The sequence below is a fragment of the Nothobranchius furzeri genome, chromosome 18 (genome assembly GCF_043380555.1).
Source record: "Nothobranchius furzeri strain GRZ-AD chromosome 18, NfurGRZ-RIMD1, whole genome shotgun sequence".
Classification (NCBI taxonomy): domain Eukaryota; kingdom Metazoa; phylum Chordata; class Actinopteri; order Cyprinodontiformes; family Nothobranchiidae; genus Nothobranchius; species Nothobranchius furzeri.
The window spans coordinates 16,608,828-16,624,934 of NC_091758.1; the positions used below are offsets into that span (position 1 = coordinate 16,608,828).

Consider the following 16,107-nt stretch of genomic DNA (forward strand, 5'->3'; position numbering starts at 1 on the left):
GGTAGCAACCCCTGAACCCACTGGTGGACACCGGCGGTTAGGGATGCTGTCAAGCTGTGGAAAGAGTCCCGTCTGGTCATTTTGGCTTGTGGGACTCCGGAGGCAGCTGATGTGTACCGGTAGTCCAAGCGGAATGCAGCTCGGTTAGCTGCAACGGCAGAAACCCGGTATTGAAAGGAGTTTGGTGAGACCGTGGAGCAAGACTTCCGTATGGCTTCAAGCAGATTCTGGTCCACCATTCAGCATCTCAGGAGGGGAAAGCAGTGCTCTACCAACACCGTTTACAGTGGTGGTGATGTGCTGCTGACCTTGACTTGGGACGTTGTGAATCAGTGCGAGGAGTACTTCGAAGATCTCCTCTGTCTCACAAGTATGTCTTCCAGTGAGGAAGCGGACTCTGGGGACTTTGGGTTCGACTCTCCGATCTCTGGGGCTGGGGTCACTGAGATTGTCAACAAACTTCTCAGTGGCAATGTCCTGGGGGTGGATGAGATTCGCCCGGAGGTCCTTGAAGTCTCTGGATGTTGTGCGGCTGTGGTGGTTGATGCGACTCTGCAATATCACGTGGACATCGGGAGCAGTTCCACTGGATTGGCCGACTGGGGTGGTGGTCCCCCTATTTAAGAAGGGGGACTGCAGAGTGTGTTCCAACTACAGGAGGATCCCACTCCTGAGCCTCCCCGGAAGGTCCATTCAGAAGTTCTGGAGAAAAATGTGATTTCCGTCTTGGCCATGGAACACTGGACCAGTTCTATACCCTTAGAGGGTGAGTGGGAGTTTGCCCAACCAATCTACATGTGTTTTGTGGATTTGGAGACATTGTTCCACCGCGTCCCCTGGCAGCCCTTTGGGGGGTACTTCAGGAGTATGGGGTACTCGCCTCCAACTGGAAAACGCATATCTGACCCATGTGTGAAACCAAATTCCAGTTCTGTATCAGTCCCATACCCGGCCGTGCTGAAGCTAATGTGTAAGCGCCATATGTTTGTCGGCTGGCCTTGGGATTCCCTGGAGGAGCTGGCCCATGTAGCTGGAGATAGGGAAGTCTGGGCCTCTCTGCTTAGGCTGCTATCCCCTTGACCCGACTCTGGATAAGCGTATGAAAGTGGATGGATGGTTTTTGTCCGTGATCTGGTCCGCCACTGGCTGTAGCTCAGTCGTAACTGGTCCGGCCCGAACCTTCCTGGTACTTTCCTCACAGGGGAGAGACACTCTGAGCTTTTGAACTATTTAAACTATGGCAACTCACTTTTACTTTAATACAGCAACACCTAAATAAAAACGTTAAGGCAGTGATTCAGTTTTATCTTAGTTTGTATAGAAAAAAAAGCTGAGAAAATAGTACAAGCACCAATACAGGAACTTCTGGCTCTTTGGAGGTTTCCAAAAGTGTCCTTCCACACGGCTGACATCATCTCTGTGGAGACAATTCACCACCTGCTGTCGTGGTAATCCCTTATGGGATTAGAAACCAGAAGACCGTGTGTCCAACATGACTGCGACATGCTGATGCTAACTGAACAAATAGTGTGTTATGTGGTCTCTGTGTCTGATATAAGTAACTGTGCAATGAAATCAAGACAGTTCCAGCAAGTTTGAACAAATTTCTCAAAGGTAAGATAAAACCCTGGAGCATAGCGACCCAGGTCAGTTAACTCATTCACTGCCAGCCGTTTCCTGACCGCTAAAGCCCTTCGCTGCCAGTGTTTCTCAACATTGCCCGCTAGGATGATGTCGACGCCAAAACAACCAAAACAAAGCAGAGACTCACCTCTTACATCAGGAAGAATCCGCGTTCCGAGCGTTTTCCGTTCTTTCATAATCCGTTCTTGAATTGTGATCGGCAGACGCTTTTCCGGTTCGCGCCTCACTTTTTTTTTACAGGAACGGCCCAAAACTATCTCCTAACACATGGATGTTTTGCTTCCTGATCATGTGACGTGTGACGTATGCAGATGAAGATCGGCTTCAGAGCTGAGATGTTTGTTCTCTCAGTGCGGGGTCTTGTTCCGATGCCCAAACAGTAAAAAACATGCAAATGACGACTTTAGTCGTCATTGGCAGTGAATGAGTTAATACACAAATAATTCAACATCTGGCAGCCTGGAGCTTTGATGAAAACAGCACAAAACAAATATAAACAGAAGCTAGTTCCTTTCTTTTACTTTTGTTTTCGGTTTATTTCATCTGACAGAGCGCTAAGAGTCTACTGAACTCAGGTCTCACTGAGAGGACTTCACCATACCTGGTTGAAATTATTTATGAGACTAATCACAACATATGTCTTAAGGCATCCCAGACCAACAATTAGAATCTGTTCTTTGAGCCTTTATATAACGTATTTTTGTTGTGGCTCACGAACACGATGAACCAGGGGCCCTGATAAATAACCCAACACAAAACCATAGTAAAGCCCTGTCAGTAACTGAATGGCTAAGGGTGGAGCCACTGGTTCTTCCAGAGATTTCTACCTGATATCTCGCTGGTTGCAGCCTTTTCCTGGTTCAAACTCGGACAAAAAGCCAGAATGTAAGCAGGATCTTCAACATCATCACTGTGTCTGCCATTGTTAGGCGGAGTTTTGACGTACAGATCACCTTGCTCTACCTTTGTGTTGGGTATAGATCACCTCATTATCATGATCAGAAGGATTGATTCATAATGCATCTGGCTCAGGAGCAAACTTCTAACAGGAAAACAACCTCCCTCTTCCGAAAGGAGAAATAACTACTGAATCACTCCAACTCAAGGTAGTGATTCACCAGGGAATCAGTTCTGTGTTTTGACTCAAACAAGGGAGTGACGAGAGTCTGCAGCTACTATCCTCCTACAAGCCTCTGCTATAGCTCAGATGTTGGGATCTTCAGTGCTTATTAGGAGTTTTTCATATGTCTGCAGGTGAACGGAAAGCTCTATCCTCTGGCAAACATCCACGTCGATGGGATGGGGGCTAGTCATCCAGCCAATCATCTGGTGACTTTTCTGACAGGTCATGTGGGCTCTCAGAGCCAGTCCTATGTGTCCAGTAAAGCTCCAAACTCAGGACCAGCCCCCATCACAGCCCTCTCAGCTTCATCTGACCCTGCTGCTTCTACCCCCACTATTACAACAACCTCAACCCCACCTTCTGTCACACAGCACACCTTTACTACTTCCCCTACAGGTGAGCAGGCCGACAGTCCTCTCCACTTTGTGTGTTTAAAGACAACATATTCATTTAAAATAAGCACCAATGTGTAAAAGAACTCCATAGTTTTGAAAATAATAAAGAAAAAATGTTTTTTTAATTTTCAAAGCATCCCTTTTTTTTTTTCTTTTAGCTTTGCAGGCCAAGAACCTGGTGTTTCAGACGTCAGCTTTGTCTGTGGGTGCAGGACCTGCTAAAGACGCTCCGGTGATGTTGGTGCGTGTTGCACCTTCACAAATTCCCCAGGAGGTTCCAGCTCGTCTCCTCTCCAGTCAGCAAATGGTCCTGCAGCCGGTCCAGACAGCACCTAGTGCTCAGTATTATCGGCAAGCAGATGGAAAGTTAGTCCAGCTGATTGCCATCAACCAGTTGAGACCCATTAAATCCAAGTTTGTCGTTGAAGGAGGTGAGTTCAGGTGGTTTAAACTCAAGTTTGACAAAAACTAAAGTAATGTAGAAAACTTTAAAAGATCGTCAATGCTGATGATTGCAGGTTCAGCTGCAAGTCGCTACGACTATTTTCTTTTCTTTTGAACGTGTCGGTTGAAGGTGATGGATTTCCATTTTCAGTCCTGGACAATCAGTATGTTAGATTTGCTTCTTCAGGCTTTTTCCTTCCTGGTCAGTGTTTGTTTTATGCAACACCACCTGACCCAACCTTCTCAGTGTCCTAGTGGTACCAGTGTCCGCACTGAGAGTGGGAGATCGTGGGTTCAAATCCACAGTCGAGTCATACCAAAGACTTGGGCGGCGGTGCCACAGGAGTTAAGTGTTTGCCCTGTAATCAGAAGGTTGCAGGTTTGAACCCCGCTCAGTTTGTTTCTGTTGTTGTGTCCTTGGGCAAGACACTAAACCCCCATCACTTGTTGGTGGTGGTTGGAGGGACCAGTGGTGCCAGTGCTCAGCAGCCTCACCTCTGTCAGTGCTCCCAGGGCAGCTGTAGCTACATCGTAGCTCATCCTCACCAGCGTGTGAATGGGTGAATGCCTGATTGTGTTGTAAAACACCCTGGGGGGGGGGGGGGGGTTGGGGGGTTGGGGGGGGTCCAGGACTCTAGAAGGCGCTATATCAAATACAGGCCATGTACTTATAAAATGAGACCCAATGCTTCCCAGCTTGACGTTCCACATTAAGGGGTTGGATTCCTGAGTTCTGGACCGTGCCACTCACCGCTCCCCCAGGAGTGGTCAAATACGGAGAACACGTTTCACACATCAGTGTGTGTGACGACTAATGGCACTTTAATCTGAACAAGCAGGTTTGGTCCTTTCCAAAGTCTACCACAGGTGCAGACTGAGCCTGTGTTCAAACCGGTGACCCACGGATTACAGGGCGAACTAATCCCTGAGCCACTGTGACTCCTGTTGCTTACCACAGCTCACGGTCATCTTTGTAAAGAGACGAAGTCTTTTCGATTCTATCGTAAAAATATGTTCTCGTCTCTGTTTTAGGTACCTCCTCCTCTTCAGCCCTTTCTACTTTGTGCTTGAAGACTCCAGCTGTAACGACCACAAGGAAAAGTCCAACTGGGACCACAGGAACCCTCTCTTCCTCCTCCTCATCATCAGTTCCCTACTCTTCCTGCCCCTATTCCTTCTACTCACCCTCTTCGTTGTCCTCCATACCATCCTCAAACACGTCATCATCAACCTCCCTCCCCTCTACATTTGTTTCTGTGGCCAAACAGGGCAGCTGTACCTTTAAACTCCAAACATCCAGCTCTAGTAAGGACTCCCCCCAGGTCACTGTGCCTCTCGCTCAGATGGGGAAAGTTCCAGACAGACGCCCACCACCTCAAGACCTCACCAAGGAGGTCAAACTTCCAGGTCATGCAGTAGTCCAGCACACACCTGCATCCCCACAGACACAGCCCCCTGCAGAGTCTCCCATCCCTGAAGAGCTCCCTGCTCCAACATTGTCACCCTCACCCGAAAGACCCAACCAAAATGAGGACCTGGCTGTCAACCTCGTGGATTTGGACATCATCTGTGTGGACGATGATACGGAGGGTTTTGTCACAATCCCACGCCCAGTTGAAGTGGTGAACTTGGTGTCGAGCAGCGAGACAGAAAACTCATCAGACACAGAGACAGAAGAGGAGGAGAAAAGTCCAGACTGCAACGTAAGATCAGAGTGTTTAATTAAACCTTTAAACTAGTTTTGTTGTTTAACGCTCCCACTGTCGTCATGGGTGACCCCGTCCGGAACGTTGACCACTGAGCAGGGTTGATGGGTTACCCCCAAATTCCACTACCTCCGCTCCGCTCCGACACAAACGCCGGAGCAAAATCGGTCCCGTTGTAGTCAATCAGAGCAATTCCACTACTGCGGCCGTGCTCCGGCAGTGCGGCGCCGTCCTCTGCTCCGGCATCCGGCAAAAATAGAATCGATCCTATTTTCGCCGGACGCCGGAGCACCTCCGCAGTAAATGGACAGAAATCACAACCGCCCAACAGGAAAAGGAGCAAGCACAACTTCAGTTTTTCACAATAAATCGATAAACAAAAGGCGTTTTTTGTTTCATATGCACAGGTTTAACAACTTTTAACAACTATCAATGGCGGCTGAAGTTTAAATGCACAAAAATAAGCCATAAATACAGTTGCCACTATCAAAGTAGTCACACTTTGTTGATCCAAACACTGCTGATCTCTCAGCACAAATGATGAGCAGATTAAACAGTTCATGTCGATCCTTCTCCCACACAACGGGTGTTTGGATCTAACTTCCGCGTTTATTGCTCGGACTGTATCGCAAGATCTCGAAAATCCCGCGCATGCTTGTTTGCTCACCTCAGGTCTCCGCACCGGAGCGGAGCCGTTGTAGAGCGGGTAGCAGTAAAATTGAGTTCGGAAGCGAGCGGCTGTGGAAGGCGGGGGCGGACCGGAGCGGAGGTAGTGGAATTTGGGGGTTATCCTTTGAGGTCCACGTGGCAAGGTTGAGGTGGTGCTCACTCCGCACTCCTGCCACACGGACCTCAAGAAACTGAAGTTATGACTGATTTAGGCGTGGGGTTCAGAGCTGGCGAACTACAGACTTTCAAAAACATGAAGTTAAATAGCGCATTGATGAACAGTACATTTGTTTTTCAATCTTAAATGCAACATGTGCAAATGTTTAGAGCAAAAATACAAAACTTTTTTTCCAATAATAAATTTAAATGTGTAAAATTTGTTCAATAGAAATACACTGTTCAAAAAAATTAAAGGGAACTCAAAAATAAGACATCCTAGATCTGAGCGAATGAAATATTCTTATTCAATATTGTGTTCTTTACTTGTGCTGATAACAAAATCACACAAAAATTATCTATGGAAATGAAACTGATCAACCCATGGAGGTCTGGATTTGGAGTCACACTCAAAGTTAAAGTGGAGTAACACACTACAGGCCGATCCGACTGATGTACAGTGGTCCCTCGTTATAACGCGGTTCACCTTCAGCCATCTCGCAGTTTTGCAGAAATTTTTTGGGCAATTTAGCTGGCTTTTTTTTTTAACAGAGCACTGGGTTCTACATCCAAAAGGTACAACGTTTTTAACTTTCAGAAGAGAGAAAAGCGTAAAAAATGTAATGCCTGTCTGGAAAAGTGCACGAAGTGTGTAGTGAGTGTTTTTCCAGCCTTAAAACTTTGTGGAGGTGCGCTGGGACGAGCACGCGTGTCTGCGGAGGGGAGAGGCGTGCCACAGCTGGAGGCTGGATCGCAGTAGTAATCAGTCCGCCTGCGTCTCTATGCACAGGAGGAGGAGACGCAAGTCCCTGTGACGAGAGCCTGAAGCGATGGGAGTGAGTGTGTGCAACCCGTGCACACATGCTGGGAAAAAAAGCTGTTGAGAAACTGTGTGTGTGTGCGTGCGTGCGTGTGTGTGTGTGTAAAAACAGTAAAAAATGAAGCTTTGTGGCTTTCACCCATTGCAGGGTATTTTTAGACCATCACTCACACGACAAACGAGGGACCACTGCTTGAAACAAGTCAAAATGAGGTTCAGTAGTGTGTATGTGGCCTTCACGTGCCTGAATGACCTCCCTACAACACCTGGACATGCTCCTGATGAGGTACCAGATAGTCTCCCGAGTGATCTCCCAGACCTGGACTAAAGCATCCTGGACAGCCTGTGGTGCAACGTGGCTTTGGTGGATGGAGAGAGGCATGATGTGCTCAATTTGATTCAGGCCTGGGGGACAGGCGGGCCAGTCTATAGCATCAATGCCTTTCTCATGCAGGAGCTGCTGTCACACTCCAGCCACTTGAGGTCTAGCGTTGTCTTGCATTAGGAGGAACCCGGGGCCAACCGCACCAGCATATACTCTCAAAAGGGGTCTGAGGATCTCATTTTGGTACCTCTGGTGAGCACCTGGAGGGCTGTGCGGCCCCCAAAGAAATGCCACCCCACATCATTACTGACCCACTGCCAAACTGGTCATGCTGGAGGATTTTGCAGGCAGCAGAACGTTCTCCGTGGTGTCTCCAGACTCTGTCACGTCTGTCACATGTACTCAGTGTGAACCTGCTTTCATCTGTGAAGAGCACAGAGCACCAGTGGTGAATTTGCCAATCTTGGCGTTTACTGGCAAAAGTCAAATGTCATGCACAATGTTGGGCTGTGAGCACAACCCCCACCTGTGGACATCGGGCCCTCATACCACCCTCATGGAGTCTGCTTCTTACCGTTTTAGCAGACGCACGCTGGAGGTCATTTTGCAGGGTTCTGGCGGTCCTCATGTTTCCCTCTCACAGAGGTGGAGGTAGTGGTCCTGGTGCTAGGTTGTTGCCCTCCTTCGTTCTCCTCCACGTCTCCTGGTAGCGCCTCCATGCTCTGGACACTACGCTGACAGACAGCAAACCTTCATGCCACATCTTGCATTTATCCTCTTCCTGAATGGGCTGCACTACCTGAGCCACTTGTGTGGGTTGTTAAGAGTTTATTTTTGGAGCAGTGTACATAAATTTTAATCTTTATAAAACAGAAGTATTCTACCAAAATAAAAGCAGAGTGAAGATTTGGTCTGGAAAAAAAAATAACAGGATCAACACCTGGAATCTCATCAAACCTCTTCAAAAACACTTTGCTTGCTTGTTGTTATTTAGTGTTTTCTTCTCTGTGGTTCTGCAGCGCCACCATCACAACATGATGGAGAAGATGAGGCGGTGGCAGCTCCGATCTCACTTCAGTGATCTGCAGAAAGAAGTGGGGCAGTCCCCGAAGATGTCCAAAGTCTTCACTCTGACGAAGGTTAGAAACCAACTGACTGACCAGCTGTCTCGTGAGTAGTATGGAGACACAGTTTTTATTATTTATTTTGAAGGCGGTCAGTCTGATCCAGAAGCTGAGGCGCACCGAGAGAACCCTGAAGAGGAAGAAGGGGTATCTGAAGAAGAGGAGAGATACATTTCTATCAATTCTCGCTTCCTCAGAAGGTCTGATCACAAACTCTGTCACACCCAGTTTAATCCATCAGATGTTTTAATAGACTACACCAGGAGTATAACGTTTCTCCTAAAACCTCACCTCATCCATCTGTTTACTGATCAGCTCTGCTTGGCTGCTGAATGAGATTATTAATGAAACCCTAAAGAGACTGGGGCTGAAACCGTTATCCAATTATTCTAATAATTTGATTCCACAGAATCCTGGAAGCAAAATAGGATTTGGGACGCAGTTCTGGTGCTCAGGACGGTTCTGGTGCTGCTGGATCAGTCGTGGTCCACTAAAACGTTTTTCACAAATGCAGTCAGAATTATTTTGTATTAAGTGAATTTATCAGATCTCTTCAGAACATGAAATGGTTCGTAAACATTAAAACAGAAACCCTAAAATCATTGTGGTGACTAGTGTTCTGGTCCTCGTGGTGCTGGTTGCTCCAGACGTTCTCTAAACCTCTGACTGCAGCTGGAATGATGCAGTTTGTGTTTGTGGTTAAAAACAGTTTAACTTCTGAGTTTTAACAAAATGCACACACATCTGTGTCTTCATGTGAACCAGACTGACTCATGATCTTAGTGAACACATTTTGTTTTTCCTTTAGAGAACCTGAAAGTAGGCGTATGACTTAGATGCCCCTCCACAGTTAGACGTCCTCCTCTGGAGCCAGATTGGACTGAAGCTGTTCTTTGTTTGTGTACCTGACCACAGAGCAGACCGGTCCTGTCCTGGAGAACTCGGATCCGTCACACTGCACCAACATAATCTCCTCTGATGAGGAGAAAAGCACCAATGCAGAACCAACGCAGACCTCTTTCACTGAAGTAAGACTAAAACAGTCGGTGTCAAAGGGTCATTTAGAAGGTCCTCTTGCCTCACTGGCTCTTGTGCACACACACTCACACACACCTATGCGCACTCTTAAAAAATTAAGGATCTTGTCAGATGTTTTCACACCAAACAACAATGAAGGAATGGAGGATCTGAGGTTTATGTCTTGTTACGACACTACAGCACAGGAAGAACAAGACTTTAGAAACGAAAACAACCTGTTAGTATTCATTTCTTTCCTAAATAAAACCAACTACTTGATGGAACCAGTATCAACACCTTTACCTTAATTAATTTAACAAAACTCTGTTTCACATTATTTGTATTTATGAGTTTAAATGAACAGTAAAAAAGTCTAAAAGAAATGAAACCTCTGACGTACAACTAAAGAACCTTTGGAGCAGAAACCGGCCAATAGCATAGAGCTGCTCCTCTACACCTTAAACAGATGAAGTGGTTAAATGTTCTTGTGTGCTTTAGGTTCCTCAGGAGATCCAAGTTCTGCAGAGGGACGGGAGTCCCACACAGCTGTCCCCTAAAAGACATGTCCAAATGGAACCATCAGGTGAGATTTGTTGAGGTCTTAAAAACGACTCTGTTTGTATTTGAGTGTTTGAGTTTCAGGTTTTTTCAGCTGGTTTTCCACTTCCTGTGTTCACCGGTAATTACAAACGGAAGCAACAACAAGTCCGTTTCTTCTGACAGCCAAACACAAACCGAGAATCACTGCAACTTTAAATCTATTCTAGATTTACCAGCAGCCTCACAGTTACCACCAATCCCACCAGCAGACCTAAAAATCAGCCACTGTAAAGCTAAAAGGCAGGAACAGAGTGACTGCTAAGGCCTAGTCCACACGTAGCTGGGTTTTTTTTTAACGAATATCCGCCCCTCCAAAAACTTTCATCCACACCACCTCGTTTTAAAAAAAAAACTCTGTCCACACGTACCCGGATAAATACGTTGTTAAGGACATGCCAGACCTGTAGGCGGCAGTATTTCCCCCGTTCTTAACCTCGTCCTTCGTCTGTGGTCTTCCGCAAGGAGCAGTAATTCCGCTTGCAAAAACAAACAAGCAAAAAGCGCTTGGACAATTGATAAAGCGAGCGCAGCTCTGAAGGCATCCATGCTGCCGGCTAGTGTAAACACAGGTCGCACATGTGATGTCAGCATTTTTTGTCGCGGAAAGTGACGTTGCGGACCTTAAAACTCCAGTTATGTCTGTCCACACGCAGACACCCAAAACGGAGAAAACGCAGATCTTCACTTTGGCCGGAGTTTTTAAAAAGATCCGTTTTCGTGTGAAAAAACTCCATTTTCGTGTGGATGACAGGCCAAAACATAGAAAAATATCTACGTTTTGGCAGATCCCCGGCTACGTGTGGACAGGGCCTAAATCCAGGTACTGATGTGTAATGAAAGGGAAAGCAAAGATGTACATCTGATCCTAATTTAGCTCCGTTTGTTTCTGCTGAACCACATTTGAATCACACCGGGCCCAGCAGCGGGCCATGCGACAGCACTGGGTCTAAAACTAAGACATTTACCAAGGAAGGATCTGCAGACAAAGTTAATACTCCATTTGTTGGGCTGGTGCTGGTGGGGGAACTCTTTATCTCCTTTCCTGTTTCAGGAGCTGTGAGGTGACTTAAATGAGTCTCACTCAGAAAAATCTTGACTGCTTATAGAAAAAGTTTTACTTTAAATCTTAAACTTTGTGGACAGCATGGTCCAAATACCGTTGTAGCTGCATGATGAGACCAGTCTAAAATCCCATGATGGGGCCAGTAAACCTTTAAAGTGAGTGTGGAGCTCCAGGGGTCCAGGTTTTCTGTAACCTGCCATGTTCTTCATTGCAGGTCTGGAGAACATGCAGCTGTCACTCACTAAACCAGAGCTGGAGGACAGGCCAGCTGCCAGTGAATCAGCAGAGGGCGGGGCCTGTGCTGACTCACCTGTAGCATCACCTGACCAAGTCTGTGTAACTCTAGCTCCTCCCTCTCAAGCCATGGGACTGTCCAACTCTGGAGAAGAGAAAACACCTGTCAGTGTGCAGCTTGAGCCTCATCACGTTCCACATGTCGTAAACACAGTCACGGCCCTAAACACCATTACCCACAATGCACTTCAGGTGATAAAGAGGCATCGGACCATACCTATTATCCTGTCTCGAGCCAAGAAAGCATCTCAACAGGTGCCTCTGAACAGGAAGGATCCAGAGGGTGAGAGAGCTCTAACTGATGGTTAGTTTAACTAGGCCACTAACAAGTTCATCCACTGACCAGCTACTAGACCAGACCTGGTTCTCCAGAACTTGCTGTTTGTGTTTATCAGATAGATCTTTGAGTGATAAAACAAATCAGAACCTGTTTCTGTGTGGTTCCAGGTGATAGTCAGGCGCCAGCTGAGGTTCCATCTCTTCCTGCAAAGGCATTACCAGAGAAGCCGGTGCTGCACCTGAGCCCGGTGGCTGCTGAAACTATGTATCTGCGGGCAGCTCCTCCTCCTCCTCCTCCTCCTCCTCCAGGTTCTGTATGATGATTAATGTACTGTTTCCTGGTTGATGTCAGAATGTAACGGTTCATCAAAAATCCTGGTTCTGGCCATGATGGCACTGGTTGGTAAAAAAAAAAACCGGAGTGCCATTAGCCTGTTGGAGGATGACAGAGCAGCGGTGGGTGGGTTTGTTTGTTAGCTGATGGGTTAGAGAGCTGCACTTCTGTTTGGATTCTTTTAGATCTTGTGCAACCTGTTTGGTGATGAGAAACAAAATCCTGACATGACCCTAACTATGGATTTTGTGAACATCACACCACTTTTTAATATGCTTTTATATTGAAGTGCTTTCTTGATGGCTTTTGTTGATTTAACAGGTGCAAACACCCCTTGTCTAACCAGACTGGAGATTCCAGACACCTCACTGGTCCATCAATCCAAAAGTGGACACCACAGAAAAACCGCACTCCTCAGCATCACCGATGTCACAGGTAATGCACCTCACAAGCCCACATTGCAAAAAATGAGTACACCCCAATTAGTCTTAGTAGAAAAGCCACATTTAAGACTACAGCATTCAAATTAACAGGCATTAAACCACAGGTGAGTCTAATGGTTCATTTAAGAGGTGTCCAGCACCCTAAAAGGGTGTTACCTAACAAAGAAAAGCCCCTCCTGTTTCATACTGTCGGCAACGGCTCCACATGGAAGAGAAACATCACAAAATCTGAGGAAGGAAATCATTTCTTTACACAAAAAGGTGAGGGCTATAAGAAGATCAGCAAAGCTTTAGATATCAGTCAGAATACTGTAGCAACAGTGATCCAAAAATGTAAGAAAGATGCCAGGCCGTCCACGGAAGTTAACATCTCCACAGGAGCGTCTCCATGCAAGTTCACTGCAGTTAGCTAAAGCAGTAGAAAGCCAAACTGGAGTGACCGTTTCCCGTGACACCATACGGCACACACTGCAGAGAAATGGCATGCTTGGGTATCGTCCATGAAAGAAGCCTTTCCTAAAGCCCATGGACAAAAACGCATGCCTAGGATTTGCTAGGGCCCATGCTGACCTAAATGGGACTACTGGGACTCTAGACTCTGGAGTGATGAGACAAAGATCACCGTTTTTGGAACTAATGGTTTCAAAACTGTTTGGTGTCGTAAAGGTGAGGATTTCAAAGAGAAATACACGGTGCCTACAGTGAAACATGGTGGTGGCGGTGTTATTAACTGGGGCTGCATGAGTAGGGATGGGTACCGAATTCGGTAACTTTTAAGGTACCGACCGAATTCCATAGTACCGACCGAGCACCGATTCACGTCATTTCAAACGGTGCCTCGTTTCGGTACCCGTCCTTCATAACGAGAACTTGCCTAGACAGCTGCGCATGCGAAAGAGCGCTATGTCGTCGCTCGCTGTGAGCCAGTTGTAAACAGAGCAACATGGTAGAGAGAACGCACGCTAAAGCTTGGGTCCACTTCACTAAATGTGATGGGTAACTGGGTGATGATGAAACCAGCGACAACGATCTAAATGAGACATCCTCATCTTAATCTGCTCCGGTAGGTAAATATAATTAGCTTGATATGTTAGCTTCCGTTTCGCTAATGGTGCGTTCGCTTTCTCCTCGGAACTCCGAATTCCCGACTAGAAGAACATGAACGCGCTCTAAAGTTTGGCTTCACTTTACTAAATGTGACGGGTGAAGACGAAACCAGTGACAACGACCTAAGTGTGAGGCATCATCGTTTGAATCTGCTCCAGCAGTTAAATAAACTTTAAGATAATGTTAGCTTGGTATGTTAGCTTCCATTGCTACCATTGTTATCAGCTAATGGTGCGTTCGCTTTCTCCTCGGAAATTCTAGCTTCCCAGTAGGAAAAATCAAATGTAAAAGGACGGTAAAAGGAATGAAGATACACAGTAAATTTAGTTCACAGTAAAGATGTTTGCTTCAGTATAATTATCAGCTTATAAAACTAAAAGGACGATGTTAAAATACAAACAGTTGAATGTTATTTATCGTGATATTTATCAATGACTGGACAGGAATTCGAGAAACGTGATTGGTAGCTAAGACTCGTGCTCTCATTGGTTCCACCCAAGTTCCTCCCACTGACGCTAGAATCGAGACAAAAAGATTCGTAACACTGTAGATTTGAGGTTTGTACCTGTAGAATGAAATGTGTGTTTTGAGAGTTTTGATTTCAAACTTATACCTTGATTTTTTTCAATTTGGAAGTCTGCCAGTTACAAAATGAAAGTTTCATGTTTCTGAATGAATGTTTGATGTTACAAAATGAGTAGTAAATGTACAAAATAAAAGTTTGATTTTACAAAATAAAAAATACATGTACAAAATACAATGTTCCTGTTACAAAACAAGAAATACAAGTACGAATTGAGAATTACAAGTTAGAAAACTAAAGTTACAAGTTACGAATCCAAAGTTACATGTGATGAAACATGTTCGAAGTTACAAAACTTGGTACAAGTTACGCTGAATATTGTCCCAATCCTAGTTCCATAATAAAGCCTTTGTTAAAGTGCAAATTTCAGAATCATGGTCTATGTAGTTTACTTAGCTATGCGCCGGTGGAGCAGACTGAAAAGTGTTATTTTTACCTCAAGACATTTTATACAGTACAAGACCACAACGATATCGTGGTCATTCAATTACGACAATATTGCAATTAAGCCAATATTTTTATGCCCTTACTAATGAAATGAGATGCTAAATTCCTACTAATGCATTTGCTATTATGAATGTCCTTAAATAAATATAATTTCTACACGTTCATGTATTTGTTTTCAATATTGATTACCGGTAGTAAGAATATTATTTAGACAAGGATAAAATATATTATTTCTATGTAAAATAAGAATTATAAAGAGGTGTTGATTAGATGTTAAAATGGCTTGCTGTACTGAAATACAGAAGAATCGTAGAACAACATTACTAAATTAACCCTTGTTCAGTGGATTGTTCTAATATTACTGACAATTAAGTTCAGTAATTAAGTTAATCTGACTCCGTTGTAGTTTGTCTGAATGATGATCTCAGAGATGGTGAAACAAGTTGGGGGTTTAGCAACGTTTTTTTCTGCCACTTTGGGAGATGAACGAACCGGAAACAGAGCAGTCCTGGTGGTTCTGCGTGTGCCGCGTGCGTCCGTTCCATTTTCGCTGTTGTTCGTGTCCATGCGGGTTGTGCGCTATTGCCTCTTTTGTTTTCTTGGCGGTGTGGGAGAAGTCTTAACGGTGGGTTGAATACCAGATAATCTCTGCAACCCTACTCATAGGGAACTGACTGTTTTCGTTTACACTTCCAGGCTCAACCCACCCGCCAAACCCCTTTTGTCCAGGATCTGCACTGCACCAAACACAGCCAACAGTACAACTGACCCAGAACCTCATCCTCAGACCTGCATCCTCACAGGCTCCAGGATCAGGTCCCCAACAAGACCCCAACAGCAGGACAAATTCGTCTTCCCTCAGCAGTAATGGTTCTAACCAGCAGTCTGATGTCCTAATGGTACCAGCACCAGTAGAACTTTCTGCACAGACCTTCTCAGTTTTGGGCAAAGTCACTGAACTAAGACATGCCCCCCAGTCCCAGGCTGCTAATATAAAAAGTGTTTCAGACACCAGTAATTGGGGGGTGAAGTCAGGACCTGCTGTCGAGTGCACTAATGGAGGTGTTCTAGCCCCGCCCCCTCTGTTGCATATGAAGGCGGGCCAGGCCAAAGTGGTGGACCTCCCCAGCAGTGAAGGAACAGCAGTGGAGGGGGGAGAAAGCGGGGTGGGCAATGGGGGAGTGACTTGGAGGCCAATGCCCAGGCTGGTTCCTCTGGGTCTGAGAGGAAACTCCCCCAGCTGACTTTAGGACATTAATCTGAAGAAGAACGTTCTCCTGCTAGTTCCATTGGTTGATGTCCTCTGACTGATTCTTTTAACAGTGTATTAGAAAACCCAAACTGATGAATGGTTGTGTTCAGAGACAAAGAAACAATGGTCGTCTTCAGTCTGAACCACCACCTCCTGGGTGCCCTTTCTGTAAAGTTCAGTTTGTGTTTGGATTTTATTCCAAGGTTTAAAGCATCTGCTGTAGATTTCAGTTTGAATGTTTTTAAGTAAAACTAACGTCAATTAAAGTTTTCTATAACTTTC

At 45.6% G+C, this 16,107-nt stretch overlaps 1 protein-coding gene across 6 annotated transcripts in view; it reads left to right on the forward strand.

The window, feature by feature from the left end:
* The window catches only part of mgaa (MAX dimerization protein MGA a), a 42,003-nt gene extending 25,896 nt beyond the window's left edge, over positions 1-16,107 (forward strand). For 3 of the 6 annotated variants that reach the window (XM_054741894.2, XM_054741896.2, XM_054741893.2), the window contains exons 15-25: positions 2,899-3,163; positions 3,321-3,593; positions 4,639-5,309; positions 8,302-8,421; positions 8,495-8,606; positions 9,322-9,434; positions 9,922-10,006; positions 11,301-11,684; positions 11,828-11,968; positions 12,315-12,428; positions 15,270-16,107. In XM_054741894.2, the coding sequence (XP_054597869.2) occupies positions 2,899-3,163; positions 3,321-3,593; positions 4,639-5,309; positions 8,302-8,421; positions 8,495-8,606; positions 9,322-9,434; positions 9,922-10,006; positions 11,301-11,684; positions 11,828-11,968; positions 12,315-12,428; positions 15,270-15,817 (2,826 nt within the window). In that variant the 3' untranslated portion in view covers positions 15,818-16,107. The remainder of the gene's footprint in view (positions 1-2,898; positions 3,164-3,320; positions 3,594-4,638; positions 5,310-8,301; positions 8,422-8,494; positions 8,607-9,321; positions 9,435-9,921; positions 10,007-11,300; positions 11,685-11,827; positions 11,969-12,314; positions 12,429-15,269) is intronic. The other 3 variants (XM_054741898.2, XM_054741899.2, XM_054741897.2) reach the window with 3 other exon arrangements.